The 16,850-nt window shown below is 40.9% G+C and overlaps 2 protein-coding genes across 3 annotated transcripts in view; both read right to left on the bottom strand.

The window, feature by feature from the left end:
- Positions 1 to 432: 432 nt before the first annotated feature.
- LOC133572728 (uncharacterized) lies at positions 433 to 11,293 on the bottom strand. Its single transcript, XM_061925699.1, has 2 exons — positions 10,985 to 11,293; positions 433 to 1,942 (listed from the first exon to the last, which is right to left on the bottom strand). Exon 2 carries the CDS (start codon positions 1,890 to 1,892, stop codon positions 513 to 515), a length of 1,380 nt encoding a protein of 459 aa, XP_061781683.1. The 5' UTR covers positions 1,893 to 1,942; positions 10,985 to 11,293; the 3' UTR covers positions 433 to 512.
- A 3,110-nt stretch (positions 11,294 to 14,403) lies between these two features.
- LOC133572729 (uncharacterized) overlaps positions 14,404 to 16,850 on the bottom strand; it is a 56,628-nt gene continuing 54,181 nt past the window's right edge. For both annotated transcript variants that reach the window (XM_061925701.1, XM_061925700.1), the window contains one exon: positions 14,404 to 15,778. In XM_061925701.1, the coding sequence (XP_061781685.1) occupies positions 14,577 to 15,728 (1,152 nt within the window). In that variant the 5' untranslated portion in view covers positions 15,729 to 15,778 and the 3' untranslated portion in view covers positions 14,404 to 14,576. The remainder of the gene's footprint in view (positions 15,779 to 16,850) is intronic.

Raw genomic sequence — 16,850 nt, 5'->3', positions numbered from 1 at the left:
TCTAATCTACATATGGGAGACACATATTTACAAGATTGTGTTACACTCACAATATTGATGTCACACATGTAATATGTGGTTATGTTGTTAAGCAGTCCTGGTGACCGTGGTCTGATGACCTACTGGCACAGATGGCTCATGATAGTGTTTTTTCACCTGGCACCTCTGTACTCCATCCATGAATTAATCTGTTTGTGTGTGTGTGTGTGTGTGTGTGTGTGTGTGATTGATGGGGGATGTGAGATCTGGGCTTTTCTGAACAATAAAATATATAATTTAAGTTTGATTTTATAAATTATTATGTGGCATTGTTAAAGAGCCAAAGTCAACAAAGTTTTGACAGTTTATTTACAATGCTGCAGCTTCATTTGCTGTTGATGTTTTCTCACTTGTGTCTCTCACATGGTACTTTTAAGATAATTTTTCATTTTTCATCACTCATACTGCAACTCGCACTTCCCCATCCGTGTGTGTTCTCGTGTACATTTAATTTGTCTTTCCGTACAAAACATTTAGATTGAACAGGACAAGGGTTTTTCACCAGTGTGTATTGTCATGTGTTCTTTCAAATCTTTGATTTGTGTAAAACCTTTTCCACATATTGAACAAATAAAATGTTTTTCTGCAGTGTGTGTTGCCATGTGTTTTTTCATAACACTATTTCGTACAAAACCTCTACTACAAATTGAACAGATAAACGGTTTTTCACCAGTGTGTGTTGTCATGTGTGTTTTCAAATGAGTATTTTGGGTAAAACCTTTAGCACAGATTGAACAGGAAAACGGTTTTTCACCGTTGTGGGCTCTCATGTGTGCTTTCAAATCCCTATTTTGTGTAAAACCTTTAGCACAAATTGAACAGGTAAGCGGTTTTACACCAGTATGTGTTGTCATGTGTGTTTTTAAATGAGTTCTTTGTGTAAATCCTTTACTACAGATTGAACAGATAAATGGTTTTTCACCAGTGTGTGTTGTCATGTGTGATTTCAAAATACAATTGTGTGTAAAACCTTTACCACAGATTGAACAGGAAAAAGGTTTTTCACCAGTGTGTATTCTCATGTGTCCTTTCAAATGATGATTTAGTGTAAAAACTTTAGCACAGATTGAACAGGAAAAAGGTTTTTCACCAGTGTGTGTTCTCATGTGCCCTTTCAAATCCTGATTTTGTGTAAAACATTGACCACAGCTTGAACAGGAAAAAGGTTTTTCACCCGCATGTATTAGCATGTGTCTTTTCAAACTATGATTTTGTGTAAAACGTTTGGCACAGATTGAACAAGAAAAAGGTTTTTCACCTGTGTGTGTTCTCATGTGTGTTTTCAAATGATGATTTTGTGTAAAATGTTTACCACAGCTTGAACAGGAAAAAGGTTTTTCACCTGCGTGCATTCTCACGTGTCTTTTCAGATTACAACTGTGATTAAAACTTTTGCCACAGTGAGAACATTCAAAGTGTGCGTTGTCAGTGTGACATGTATCAGCTTCAGAGTCTTCATCATCAGTGTCAGGATCTGATAGTGGAGCTAAGAGCTTGTCTGCTGGTGATCCTCCACAGTGGTCTCCATCATCTTCTGTTGTCATGTGTTGAGTTGAGCAGCTGCTTGGAGGCTCCGCCTCTCTCTTCTCCTCACTTTCACTTTTGATATCATAATCTTCACTCTTCACAATGACACAAATCAACGGCATATTGGGGACATCAACCTCCTCCAGTCCTTCATAATGACTGATGCTGTGTTCCTCCTCTTCCTCTTTAAAGTGCGGGGTGTGTAGCTCCTCGTCTTCTTTAAAGAGGCGGAGATGTAGCTCTTCATCTTCCTCTTTAATGTGGGGGGGATGTGGCTCCTCCTCTTCCTTTTTAATATGGAGGAGCTGTGGTTTCTCCTGCTCCATCCTGGTGGTCCACTCCTGCTGCTTAGGGAGAAATTGTTCTTTACGGACGTCTGCAGGACACAAGAAGACAAACACATGATTTAGAAAAGTCCAGCAACCCACGGCTCCGGAGCCGCATGCGGCTCTTTGATCACTCTGATGCGGCTCAGCAGCTTACTTGCTGAACCCCCCAATTTTCCCGTGAGACTTCCGGATTTCAGTGCCTCTCGTAGAAAACTCCCGGGATTAATATTCACCGATTTTCACCCTTACAGCTATAATAAGGGCGTGCCATGATGGTACAACATTTGGCGCCCTCTACAATCTGTATTAACAGCGTGCCAGCTTAACACTTGTTATACAATTCACATCTTCTGCTTGCACACGTACGTGACAGCAAGGCATACTTGGTCAACAGCCACACAGGTTACACTGACGGTGGCCATATAAAACAACTTTAACACTCTTACTAATAATGCGCCACACTTTGAATCAAAACCAAACAAGAATGACAAACACATTTCGGGAGAACATCTGCACCTTAACACAACATAAACACAACAGAACAAACACCCAGAATCCTATGCAGCCCTGACTCTTCCGGGCTACATTATACACCCCTGCTACCACCAAACCCCGCCCCCACCCCAACCCTGCTCCCTCACACATCAACACCCCCCCCCCTCTGTGCGTCGGTTGAGGTGGGCGGGGTTTGGTAGCGGGGGGTGTATAATGTATCCCGGAAGAGTTAGGGCTGCATGGGATTCTGGGTATTTGTCCTGTTGTGTTTATGTTGTGTTACGGTGCAGATGTTCTCCCGAAATGTGTTTGTCATTCTTGTTTGGTGTGGGTTCACAGTGTGGCGCATTATTAGTAAGAGTGTTAAAGTTGTTGTTTTTTATACCGCCACCGTCAGTGTAACCTGTGTGGTTGTTGAGTAAGCATGCCTTGCTGTCACCTACGTGAGCAAGCGGAAGCTCCATTCAACATGTGGCTGAACATGCACAATGGAAGTAGTGGGCGCTATATGCTGTACCATCACGGCACGCATGCCGCTGACAAGCGCTATTCATTTAAAACACGCGTGCCGCACCAGTTTAAAAATTCCATATAAAGGTGTGGGCAGCGTGTCTGAGACCCCTGGTTTATACATAGCACAAAGCAAAAAAACAACAACTTTGTATGCAGTGTTATTTCATTTAAAATTTCAAAAATGTTTGCGGCTCCCATTGTTGTCTATAATTTGTGAAACTGGTCAAGATGGCTCTTTGACTGGTAAAGGTTGCCGACCCCTGGCTTAGTCATATGATACATTGTCCTATGCCAATATATGTTCTGATAAGGTCTGATAAAAGTGTTGCTTTCGCTTTGTCCAGCAGCAGATGTGTGTGCCTTATAACACACACGGGCGATTAAAACAACATAGTCCTCCATGTAAGTGTGCTGTGATTTTAAATTAAGTGTACACATGATTGTACATGTAATATATCACAATATTGATGCGCAGTTGTGTTAAAATGCCATCAAGTTAGTTCTGCTTGGACAAAAAAAGAATAACAGCCGGTTAATTTTTAAATGTGTACACAGATTGTTTTCTCTGGCTTATTAGTGATTCCCAGAGCCCAAAAAAAGTCTGCGGGCTATAGAGCGTTTTCTATTCGGGCTCCAGTACTATGGAATGCCCTCCCGGTAACAGTTAGAGATGCTACCTCAGTAGAAGCATTTAAGTCCCATCTTAAAACTCATTTGTATACTCTCGCCTTTAAATAGACCCCCTTTTTTCGACCAGTTGATCTGCCGTTTCTTTTTCTTTCTCCTCTGCTCCCCCTATCCCTTGTGGAGGGGGGGGGGGGGCACAGGTCCGATGGCCATGGATGAAGTGCTGGCTGTCCAGAGTCGGGACCCGGGGTGGACCGCTTGCCTGTGTATCGGTTGGGAACATCTCTGCGCTGCTGACCCGTCTCCGCTCGGGATGGTTTCCTGCTGACCCCACTATGGACTGGACTCTTACTATTATGTTGGATCCACTATGGACTGGACTCTCACAATATTATGTCAGACCCACTCGACATCCATTGCATTCGGTCTCCCCTAGAGGGGGGAGGGGGTTACCCACATATGCGGTCCTCTCCAAGGTTTCTCATAGTCATTCACATCGACGTCCCACTGGGGTGAGTTTTTCCTTGCCCTTAAGTGGGCTCTGTACCGAGGATGTCGTTGTGGCTTGTGCAGCCCTTTGAGACACTTGTGATTTAGGGCTATATAAATAAACATTGATTGATTGATTGATTTTCAAATTACACTTGAGTGAATGGAGATCATTTTATCAGTGGCAAGATGCTTTAAAGAACCAGTAGAGTGGAAAAAACAGTTGACTTTATATGCTCAATTGTAATAATAATAATAATGGATTAGATTTTATATCGCGCTTTTCTATTGTTAGATCAGGTGTCACCAACGCGGTGCCCGCGGGCACCAGGTAGGCCGTAAGGACCAGATGAGTAGCCCGCTGGCCTGTTCTAAAAATAGCTCAAATAACAGCACTTACCAGTGAGCTGCTTCTATTTTTTAAATTTTATTTATTTACTAGCAAGCTGGTCTCGCTTTGCTCGACATTTTTATTTCTAAGAGAGACAAAACTCAAATAGAATTTGAAAATCCATGAAAATATTTTAAAGACTTGGTCTTCACTAACTGACAAAGAAACAGATAACAGATTTGGTGTCCAGTTCAAAGTGTGACATGATATATTTAAAAATTTGAGAGTTGAATTTTGTATTTTACATGAGTTATTATTTGTACAAACATGGTGCAAATTAATTCATGATTTGTTAAAATTTTTTAGTGGCTAGCTAGTTAAAATGGGATATTGTGATTTCACAAGACTGTCTTAGAAGTGATCATTTCAAAATGTTCAATTTGAAAAATGTGCACTTAGAGAAAATATAAAAATAAAGTGTTGCATATTGATATTTATCTGTTTCTATATATATTTATTGTGAGAAATCATTAAGATAATCAGTGTTTCCACAAAGATAAATATCATTAATTATTAATAATAACATAGAGTTAATAATAATAATATTAATAACTGGGATTTATATAGCGCTTTTCTAAGTACCCAAAGTCGCTTTACATGTAGAACCCATCATTCACACCTGGTGGTGGTAAGCTACTTTCATAGCCACAGCTGCCCTGGGGTAGACTAACGGAAGTGTGGCTGCAATTTGCGCCAACGGCCCCTCCGACCACCACCTATCATTCATCATTCAATTCACCGGTGTGAGTGGCACCTGGGGCAAAGGGTGAAGTGTCCCGCCCAAGGACACAACGGCAGCGATTTTTGGATGAGGCGGGGAGCGAACCTGCAACCCTCAGGTTTCTGGCACGGTTGCTCTACCCACTACGCCATGCCGCCCCATGTTAGTTAAAGGAGTTAAAGGTAAATTGAGCAAATTGGCTATTTCTGGCAATTTGTTTAAAGGGGAACATTATCACAATTTCAGAATTGTTAAAACCATTAAAAATCAGTTCCCAGTGGCTTATTATATTTTTCGAAGTTTTTTTCAAAATTTTACCCATCATGCAATATCCCCAAAGAAAGCTTCAAAGTGCCTAAATTTAACCATCGTTCTAAACACGCGTCCATTTTCCTGTGACGTCACATAGTGAAGCCAACACAAAGAAACATGGCGGAAAGAACAGCAAGCTATAGCGACATTAGCTCGGATTCAGACTCGGATTTCAGCGGCTTAAGCGATTCAACAGATTACGCATGTATTGAAACGGATGGTTGTAGTGTGGAGGCAGTTAGCGAAAACGAAATTGAAGAAGAAACTGAAGCTATTGAGCCATATCGGTTTGAACCGTATGCAAGCGAAACCGACACGACAGCCAGCGACACGGGAGAAAGCGAGGACGAATTCGGCGATCGCCTTCTCACCAACGATTGGTATGTGTTTGTTTGGCATTAAAGGAAACTAACAATTATGAACTAGGTTTACAGCATATGAAATACATTTGGCAACAACATGCACTTTGAGAGTGCAGACAGCCCAATTTCCATCAAATAATATATTCTGTAGACATACCCTCATCCGCGCTCTTTTCCTGAAAGCTGATCTGTCCAGTTTTGGAGTTGATGTCAGCAGGCCAGGGAAGCTAGGGTCGATAGGGGGTTTAGCTCGCTCGTCTGCGGGAACAAACTGCCGCCATTGCTTGCCGTGCTACCGAGGTCCTTTGTCCCTGAATTGCTCACACACTCCGGCAGATTCAATGGGGGTCTGGCGGCAGATTTCTTTGACTTTATCGTTGGAAATGCATCTGCTTTGAGTGTCGCAGGATATCCACACATTCTTGCCATCTCTGTCGTAGCATAGCTTTCGTCGGTAAAGTGTGCGGAACAAACGTCCAATTTCTTGCCACTTTCGCATCTTTGGGCCACTGGTGCAACTTGAATCCGTCCCTGTTCGTGTTGTTACACCCTCCGACAACACATCGACGAGGCATGATGTTTCCAAGGTACGGAAAACAGTCGAAAAAACGGAAAATAACAGAGCTGATTTGACTCGGTGTTTGTGAAAATGGCGGATTGCTTCCCGATGTGACGTCACGTTGTGACGTCATCGCTCCGAGAGCGAATATTAGAAAGGCGTTTAATTCGTCAAAATTCACCCATTTAGAGTTCGGAAATCGGTTAAAAAAATATATGGTCTTTTTTCTGCATTATCAAGGTATATATTGACGCTTACAAAGGTCTGGTGATAATGTTCCCCTTTAATGGAAAACCGTACGTTTTTACCACTGCAACCGTAAACCGGAATGGATTATCAAAAACCTTACTCATTACGGAAAAACTGTAGTTGTTGGCAGGTATGGCAAAGAGAAGGATCAAGACTTTAACACACATTGTAGGTCAGAAAAAACAAAGAAAAACGGAATATTTTTTTAAACATTGTTACAGAGATAAAAAAGACGGATTTCCGACTATAGACGGAAAAATCACATGCCTGGGACAAGAGAAAGCATCCAGCAAAAAAGAACGAAACCAAGAGATTAATCAAACGGGAGTAAATATTGGAGTTCCTTTTGGACAGTGGAGAGATGTTCAAGAAGGAAATAATTTAAACAGATTAACATGATTTTTCCATATTTTCATGTGTATATTAATGTCGTGGTGTGCTTAGTTTTACAGTAACTTCCTTGTAATATCAATAAACAAACTCAAGATGGACATTTGTTCATCTGTAATTTAACCAACTGTTTATTTCACAAACATTTTAAAAATATATTATAAAGATATCACGTAACTAGAAAAATATATATTGTTACCGATAAACAGCCTCTTAGTCAATTATGTAAATTAGATGACAGTAGTTAAATAGCGAACTGCACTTGTCTATTAAATTTTGCCTCCTTATGTGATAAATAGAAAAAGAAAAAAAAATTGTACGAGCACAAAACGATAGATACATGTGTGTGCTATTCAAATTTTTGTATTTTTGGTATTTAGTGTATTAGATTCAGCAACTAGTGTTTGGATCCCACTGTACGCAATATCTGAAGAGCATGGAAAAAAGCATTTCACTGTGGTGTACTCTGCATGTGACGAATAAAACCTTGAACCTTGAACCTTGAGCTTGTCTCACATAGGGATTGTGAATTGTTACCGAGAATGCAAAATGTCCCCAAAAATGTCCAGTTCCTCTTTATTACTACTGCCCTGCTGCCTTTAATATTAATTTAATTATTAATATAATTTAATAATTGCAGTTCAGTGGGAGACACTGCAAATGTTTTATGGATTTTTTTTTTTTTGGTGTGCAAATAAAAATCGTTTAAATGTATTAAAATTATTCTGTCTTACTTTCAACCTCTTGACAATGTTCCTCCACTCAGTAAAGTTATCCTAAGTGTTACTTCATGTCAATGATGAAACAGTTTGTAAAGATGTTGTATTCCACAAATATATTCTACAGTAGTGATGACTATAATGAGCTCATAAATACAGTAAACACAGAACTAAACATAGTAAAAAAAAAAATATGGATGGACACAAATAAATCATCCTTGAATATAAATAAAACTAAGATAGTGATGTTTGCAAATCGCAACATAACGTCGGAACAGAAAATAAGTATTGATGGTACCCAATTGAAATCGTAAATAAGAATACATTTTTGGGAGTAATAATTGACAGTAAACTATCATGGAAACCCCATGTCAGACACATTAAAACAAAAATCTCCAAAAGCCTCTCAATTATAAACAAAGCAAAACTATACCTTAATGAAAATGCACTCTGTACTCTATACTGCAGCTTGGTACTCCCATACCTTACATATTGTGTCGAAGTATGGGGGAATACTTACCACAACACAATTCATCCTCTGATCATATTACAGAAAAGAGCAGTGCGGATCATTCACAACGTTGTTTTTTTTAGAAGAAACTCATAATCTGTTTATGCAATCAAAGTGGCTCGAAATTTGATGATCTTGTTAAATATAATACATCAATCTTATATAAAGCATTTAACAAATTATTGCCGCGTAATCTACAACATTTTTTTAGAACACGAGTGCAGGCTCATAACTTGAGAGGCTTTTTGGTTATTGGCTGCAAACTCCCATCCCTCCAGGACCTGTTCTCCTCCAGAACCAGGAGGTGTGTGGGTCGGATCACAGCTGACTCTTCTCACCCTGGACACAAACTATTCTCCCCTCTCCCCTCAGGCAGGAGACGACGGTCCATCCAGACCCACACCTACCCCAACCTGAACAGTTTTTTCCCCTCGGCCATCAGGCACATGAACAATAACAAGATCTGATAGCTCAGTTACAGTTCATGTTATTCTATTCTGTGTTATATGTGTTTTATGTTGCACGATTGCACCAAGTAAAATTCCTATTTTGTGAACCTGTTCTCAAACAATGGCAATAAAAACTATTCTGATTCTTTGGATATTTCTCATTGCCGAGAGCTCAAACCACTCGTAAACGTTTTTGTGTGTCTGTATGCGGAGTAAAACTCTGGAACAAATTGGACTTACAACACAAGCAGTGCCAAACTATTAATCGATTTAAACTGTTACACAAACATCGGGTCTGGTTAAAATATAGAGATGAAGGTCTTTAAATTGACCTGCTGTTGTACTCTGTCTCAAAGTGTTAACATGTGCTCAATGTTTCATTACCATTGTTGCTATGTTGTCTATTACCATTGTTGGTACAGTATGTTCATTCTTCCTACATTGTTGCTACAAATTATTGTTACAGTGTAATAATTATTTTTACCTGTCCTGTAGTAATGCCACCATGATACAACATTTGTATTATAATCCTTAAATAAAGTAACAGTGAAACTCAATGTATTAATAATCACTGAATTGAGAACTGGGGGTGGGAGGATTAAATAAGTTATCTTCTTCCCACTCCCTTTCAGGCAAAACTGGATCATCATGCTTACATACTGTACATTACCTTTTACAATATCCATCCATCCATTTTCTACCGCTTGTCCCTTTTTTGGGGTCGCTGGAGCCTATCTCAGCTGCTTCGGGCGGAAGGCGGTGTACACCCTGGACAAGTCGCCACCTCATCACAGGGCCAACACAGATAGACAGACAACATTCACACTCTAGGGCCAATTTAGTGTTGCCAATCAACCTATACCTTTTGCAATATATTAATTTTTATTATGTGTTGTCTACCTTGTACTTTTTTTAATTTATGTATATGTCATTGCCTGAAATAAATGAATAAATGAAAAATGAACAAACCTGTTCTGTGTAACAACTTGATGCCTCTTGAAAACCGCCCAGTAAATGAGTCTTTTTCTTGCCCTGATGTGGGATCAGAGCCGAGCACGTCGTTGGGGTTTGTGCAGCCCTTTGAGACATTTGTGATTAAGGGCTGTATAAATAAATAAATATGTGTTGGCCCTGTGATTTTTAGACCTCCACCCCAGATCACACCTCACTCCTACCCACTTCTCCAAAGTGGGCTGGCTCAGGGTGGAGGACAGAGTAAAACAACTTGCACTGAGCCTAGTCTATAAAATTCGCTACACCTCCCTGATACCGAACTACATGTCAAACTACTTCCTTAACGTAAATGACCGCCATAACCACAACACCAGGGGGAGCTCCACTAACCACGTTAAACCCAGATTTCGATCTAACAAAGGTCTTAACTCATTCTCTTTCTATGCCACATCAATGTGGAATGCGCTCCCAACAGGTGTAAAAGAAAGGGCATCTCTATCCTCCTTCAAAACCGCAATAAAAGTACACCTCCAGGCAACGTCAACCCTAAACTGACACCCTCCCCGGATTGTAAATACCGTATTTTTCGGACTATAAGTCGCAGTTTTTTTCATAGTTTGGCCGGGCTCCAGTGAGACTTATAGATGTTTTTTTCCTTTTTTACTATGCATTTTCGGCAGGTGCAACTTATACTCCGGTGCGACTTAAACTCCAAAAAATATGGCAATCAAATGTAAATAATCAAATGTATATACTTTTTCTTCTGCTTTCTGATCTCTCTCTGTCTCTATGTCCACTACTTGCTGTCCATATCCTACCAAGTCAGACCTACACTGTTTCAATGTCCATTTCTCTGTTCTCAATTGTTGATGACTGAAGTGATGATAACAACCAAACCTACCCCCCCACCCCCCAGATTGTAAATAATGTAAATAATTCAATGTATATACTCTGATGATTATCTTGTGTGATGACTGTATTATGAAAATAGTATATATCTGTATCATGAATCAATTTAAGTGCACCCCGACTTAAACAAGTTGAAAAACTTATTCGGGTGTTACCATTTAGTAGCGACTTGTCCAGGGTGTACACCGCCTTCCGCCCGAATGCAGCTGAGACAGGCTCCAGCAACCCCCGCGATCCCAAAAGGGACAAGCAGTAGAAAATGGATGGATGATTAGTAATTCTCCTCTTTTGTTGTAATAAGTTCCTCGTCGTACTCTGCTATCTTTCTTTCTAATATTACAAATATGTATTCCACAGCCGCAGTTAGTCGCTGAGTCACCAACCCTTTCAGCATTTGTATTTTACACATTTTCACACAATCACAACAGTTTATACTCACACTTGTGTCTGTTTAGCGACGTGTTGATGACTTCTGGCTCTCTTTGTTAGCAGCTAGCAAGCTAAGCTAACTAGCAGGCTAGATTAGCCTCAGAAGCTTCAATGTTCACTGAGTCGAGTCACGTTCATCCTGACACAAATAATGAATAAAGTTTAGTTTGGCACGCCATAGGCAAATACGTACAAACATAAAAATAAAGGAATAAACGCAGACTTAAACACCACACTGCTCTGTTGACTTTCAAGAGACGATTGCTGGCAGAATACAATGTAAGACCTGCCCGCGCATGCGCAAAGTGTAGCTGCGTCTTTCCCTGTCGAATTTTTTTCCAGAACATTTAATTTGCATGCGAACACGGCATTGCAATTTATGCAGCCCAATCACTGCATAAATGTATACAACAGAGAATAGAACAAAATCTGAAAATAAAAAAAGGTAATACAAAGAACTCTAAAAAGGTGAAAGCATTTTCACCAGTTTCACACAAAAAAAAATCTTAAAATGTGTGCATTTTAGGTGGTCAACTTTTAAAGAAACTTTAATTCAATTTAAAGTGTTTTTTTTATTAATTATTTTTGGTGGGATTTTTAGGTATTTACATTTATATACAAGTCATTCTGCAAGGCGCGTTAGTGTCGTCATAGTCAGGAATTCCTTCGAAAAAGAATCGTATTGTCCACAACTAAAGTGGCCAATGCGGGAACTACAGGCAGACACATGAAGATGGCCCTTTTGCAAGATTAACGAACAAACCATACTAGAAGAAAAGCTATCGACGGCGAGTGAACAGAACGGAACTCGTACTTTTAGTTCAAGAACCGAAGTAAAGAGAAATACACTACCAACCTGCAACACCTGCATTTTTTGATTGAATTGCAGCGAGCAATATTGACCACAAGATGAAGCCATAGCACAAACTAAAAGAGTCCTTCAAAGCTGAATAAAACATGACATACACAAACGCATAGGCGCCGATCCCGTGGGTGCTTCGGGGCCATGCCAGGTCATGCAGGGTCCATGACCGCTGACATCCCTGGTGGTTGATGTAGGCAACTAGGGTTGAATTGTCGCTCTGAACCAACAACATGCTTTCCCCGAATCACGGTACAGAAAAACATCAAGGCCCGGTACACTGCCTTCAGCTCAAGCAGGACGATGCAAGACCCCCTCCAAAAAGGACTACACCAGCCGCAGGCCGGATAGTGGTCCCATAGAGCCCCTCGGCCTGCTTCTGAGGCGTCCATAATGACGGTACCCCCTTAAAGGCCTACTGAAACCCACTACTACCGACCACGCAGTCTGATAGTTTATACATCAATGATGCAATCTTAACATTGCAACACATGCCAATACGGCCGGGTTAGCTTACTAAAGTGCAATTTTAAATTTCGCGCGAAATATCCTGCTGAAAACGTCTCGGTATGATGACGCCTGCGCGTGACGTCACGGATTGTAGAGGACATTTTGGGACAGCATGGTGGCCAGCTATTAAGTCGTCTGTTTTCATCGCAAAATTCCACAGTATTCTGGACATCTGTATTGGTGAATCTTTTGCAATTTGTTCAATGAACAATGGAGACAGCAAAGAAGAAAGCTGTAGGTGGGAAGCGGTGTATTGCGGCAAGTGTTGTGCCGGATAACGCACCCCCGCCGTAGAATGCACCTCCTGACTATTGTGCCGGATAACACAACCGGTGTTTCATTGTTTACATTCCTGAAAGATGACAGTCAAGCTTTACCATTGGCCTGTGGAGAACTGGGACAACAGAGACTCTTATCAGGAGGACTTTGAGTTGGATATGCAGATGCGGTACCGTGAGTACGCATGCAGCTGCGGCTTCCAAACATTTGATCGCTTGCCCGTACGTGCGTGCCGCTATGTGCATGTCACGTACGTAACTTTGGGGACTTTGGGGAAATTTATGTGCTGTATGAACTTTGGGGAGGTGAACGGTACTTTGGGCTGTGGGATTGAGTGTGTTGTGCAGGTGTTTGAGTTGTATTGGCGGGTTATATGGACGGGAGGGGGGAGGTGTTTGTTATGCGGGATTAATTTGTGGCATATTAAATATAAGCCTGGTTGTGTTGTGGCTAATAGAGTATATATGTCTAGTGTTTATTTACTGTTTTAGTCATTCCCATCTGAATATCAGGTCCCACCCGCCTCTCACAGCATCTTCCCTATCTGAATCGCTCCCACTGCCCTCTAGTCCTTCACTCTCACTTTCCTCATCCACAAATCTCGTGCCTGGCAAGCCATGGCAGCAGCAACCCCAGGGGCACGATCTGGGATGCTTCCGTCATGAGAGCCCAACAGCCAGGCTTTACAATTATGTGTTTTCCGACATTTAAATGTATCAAGGTGCCTCTTCTTCCTCGCGGTGTCTTTCCCCGAGCGGCGTCATGTCCAGCTCATCCTCTGCCTGCTGACCGCCTCGGCCAGGGGGCATTAAGGGAGTGGAAAAATGTCGCCATTGCTGTCCTGTGACATGGTCTGGCATGCCAAGACAATCACTCGGCAGAAAAAAAAAACGTGGATAAAGCCTCAGGTAGCATACAACCTCGCGGTTGCAGCAGCTCCTCTCTGCTCAAAAAGTAAGTTCTTCAAGAACAGGAGGTACTTCCTGTGGTCTCAGTGTACAGAAATGTGGAAGTATGCGTCTCGCATATCCACTATAGTGAACCAGTCCAAGTGTATGCTGTGTCGTTCCAGTAAACTCCTTCTCGGTTATTCCAGTCTTTTTTAACAGGTCCCACTGATCGTAAGATAAGTAAATCATCCCAGGTTCATACCAAGAGCAACAACAATAAGCTATAAGGGTTTAGCTCCTTGTGCAGTACTAACTGGGTTACACTGTTCAGTTGTACTGAATGTAGCGAGACGGCCTCGACACAGTAGGCTGTGAATACCTGATTGAGTCTCCCTCTCCCCTGACTTAAAGTCTTGTGTGCACCACTGAGTAACTAGGGTTCCAACACCTCGTATTCATGAATTTTATGGAAATCACTTGTATTTTTTTTCTTATTTGTGCTATATTTTATTTAGTTGGATATATTATACATTTAGGCCAACTGCATATATATTTTTGTATCTTCATAAATAGGTTTTACTCGCATTCTTACTATTTGTACCCGTTTTATTTATACTTTACAGCGTCCCCCAGAAAGTGCCCTCTGCATCAGGGATTATATTGGTCATGAATGTGGGAGTGTGTTGGGTCAGCATCCTGGTGGCCGTGGTCTTATGACCTCCTGGCGCAGAGGGCTCGTGATAGTGTTTTTTCACCTGGCTCCTCCTTTCTTTAGCCATGTGGTTGTGCATGTCTGCTTGATAGGGGAGGAGGGTCATCGGGGCTTTAAATGTATGAAAAAAGCTTCACAACTCAAATATGTGGTGTTGTCAAAAAGTCAGAGTTAACAACATTTAGACAGTTTATTTAAAATCCTGCAGCGTCATTTGGTTGATGGTTTCACTTTTAAGAACGCATTTTCTCACAAGTGTGTGTTCTAATGTGTAATTTCAACTATATTTTCGTACAAAACCTTCAGCACAGATTTAGCAGACTGTATTGACAAGTTTTCTTTCAAAACACTACGAACAGACAAAAAGTTTTTCTCCAGTGTGTGTTCGCATGTGTCTTTTCAAATGAGTATTTTGTGCAAAACCTTTACCGCAGCTTGTACAGACAAAGCGTTTTTCTCCAGTGTGTGTTCTCATGTGTCTTTTCAAATCGCTATTTTGTACAAAACCTTTACCACATTTCGAACACATTAATTTTTTTTCACCAGTGTGTGTCGTCATGTGTTTTTTCAAATGGTGATTTTGTGTAAAACTTTTACCACAGTTTGAACAGATAAAAGTTTTTTCACCAGTGTGTATTCTCATGTGTAATTTCAACGTATCATTTCGTACAAACCCTTTACCACAGATTGAACAAATGAAATATTTTTCACCTGTGTGTGTTCTCGTGTGTGTGTTCAAAAAACTATTTCGTGTAAAACCTTTACCACAGATTGAACAGGAAAAAGGTTTTTCTCCAGTGTGTGTTCTCATGTGTGTTTTCAAATCACCATTTTGTCTAAAACTTTTGCCACACCTTGAACAGGAAAATGGTTTCTCACCAGTGTGTATTCTCATGTGTGGTTTCAGATTACGACGGTGATTAAATGTTTTGCCACAGTGAGAACATTCAAAGAGTGTGTTGTCAGTGTGACATGTTGTGTCAGCTTCAGAATCTTCATCATCAGTGTCAGCAGAGTGTGACGTCATGTCATCACTATCTGATAGTGGAGCTAAGAGCTTGTCTGCTTGTGATCCTCCACAGTGGTCTCCATCAGCTTCTGTTGTCATGTGTTGAGTTGAGCTGCTGCTTGGAGGCTCCACCTCTCTCTTCTCCTCACTTTCACTTTTGACCTCATCATCTTCACTCTTCACAATGGCACCAGTCAATGGCATTTTGGGGTCATCAACCTCCTCCAGTCCTTCATGTTGCTCTCCATTCTGACTGATGCTGTGTTCTTCTTCTTCCTCTTTAACGTGTGGGGTCTGTAGCTCCTCCTCTTCCTCATTAAAGTGGGTGAGCTTTGGCTCTTCTTCCTCTTTAACGTGTGGGGTCTGTAGCTCATTAATTTCCTCTTTAATGTGGGGGGGCTGTATCTCCTCATTTTCCTCTTTAACGTGGGTGGGCTGAAGCTTCTCAACTTCCTTTTTAATATGGAGGGGCTGTGGTTTCTCCTGCGCCATCTTGGAGGTCCACTCCTGCCGCTCAGGGAGAAGATGTTTCTCACAGACGTCTGCAGGACACAAGAAGACAAACACGTTTTAGAAAAGTCCTGCTCAGTCACATGATACATTGCTGCACCAGCATATTTTCCGATAAGAATAAAATAAATATATTTTTTTCTTATCGGAAAAAAAAAATAAAAAAATAAAAAAATAAATAAATATATTTTTTTCTCCTCTTGCTTTTTTCTCCGGCTTACTTTTTGCCCCAGGAGCTTCAAAGTATATTGTGTGGCTATTTATTTTAGTTATTAAAAGAAAAAAAACGTGGTTAAAAGATTTTAGTGTGCATATAAGTGTTTTTGAGCACATTCAACAATATTGCATTAATAATGGTAATTCTGATCATTTTAGTCACAATGACTTTATTTAGCTATTGTATTTATTGTTTTGGTTGTGTATATTTAAGGGTCCCCCTCTTACTCCTTAACATTATACACATATAAATTTTGCTAGGAGTAAGATGCAGTCTCATTTGAATTGTCATTTTTAGGCCATTACGCCAGGCCTAGTATGTCTTAGGCAAGGCAAGGCAACTTTATTTGTATAGCACTTTTCATACACAGGGCAGACTCAAAGTGCTTCACAGACAACAAAGTGAAATGAAAGAAAATAAAAGCAAAATTAAAATGCAGACAATAAAAATAAAAACAGTGCAGACGTTAAAAGTTGAAAGATTAAAAGATTTAGCTGAAAGCTAAGGTGCACATAAAAGTTTTCAGTCTAGTTTTAAAAGTAGTCAGAGTTGGGGAAAGTCTGACATCTTCAGGAAGTTTATTCCAGCTATTTGTTGCATAGTGACTGAATGATGCTCTCCCTTGATTTGAGTTTACTCTGGGAACCGCTAACAGATTGGTCTCAGAAGATCTTAGTGATCTTCTGAGATCACTAAGGGACGGCGTGGCGCAGTGGGAGAATGGCCGTGCGCAACCCGAGGGTCCCTGGTTCAATCCCCACCTAGTACCAACCTCGTCATGTCCGTTGTGTCCTGAGCAAGACACTTCACCCTTGCTCCTGATGGGTGCTGGTTAGCGCCTTGCATGGCAGCTCCCTCCATCAGTGTGTGAATGTGTGTGTGAATGA

The sequence above is a fragment of the Nerophis lumbriciformis genome, linkage group LG30 (assembly GCF_033978685.3).
Source record: "Nerophis lumbriciformis linkage group LG30, RoL_Nlum_v2.1, whole genome shotgun sequence".
NCBI classification, from domain to species: Eukaryota; Metazoa; Chordata; class Actinopteri; order Syngnathiformes; family Syngnathidae; genus Nerophis; species Nerophis lumbriciformis.
Note: the sequence above shows the minus strand (reverse complement) of the source record. Positions and strands in the feature narration are given on the sequence as shown.

Bases quoted from the DNA above. Each gene is read 5' to 3' on its own strand.
- LOC133572728 (XM_061925699.1), bottom strand. From the start codon at position 1,892: ATGGAGCAGGAGAAACCACAGCTCCTCCATATTAAAAAGGAAGAGGAG.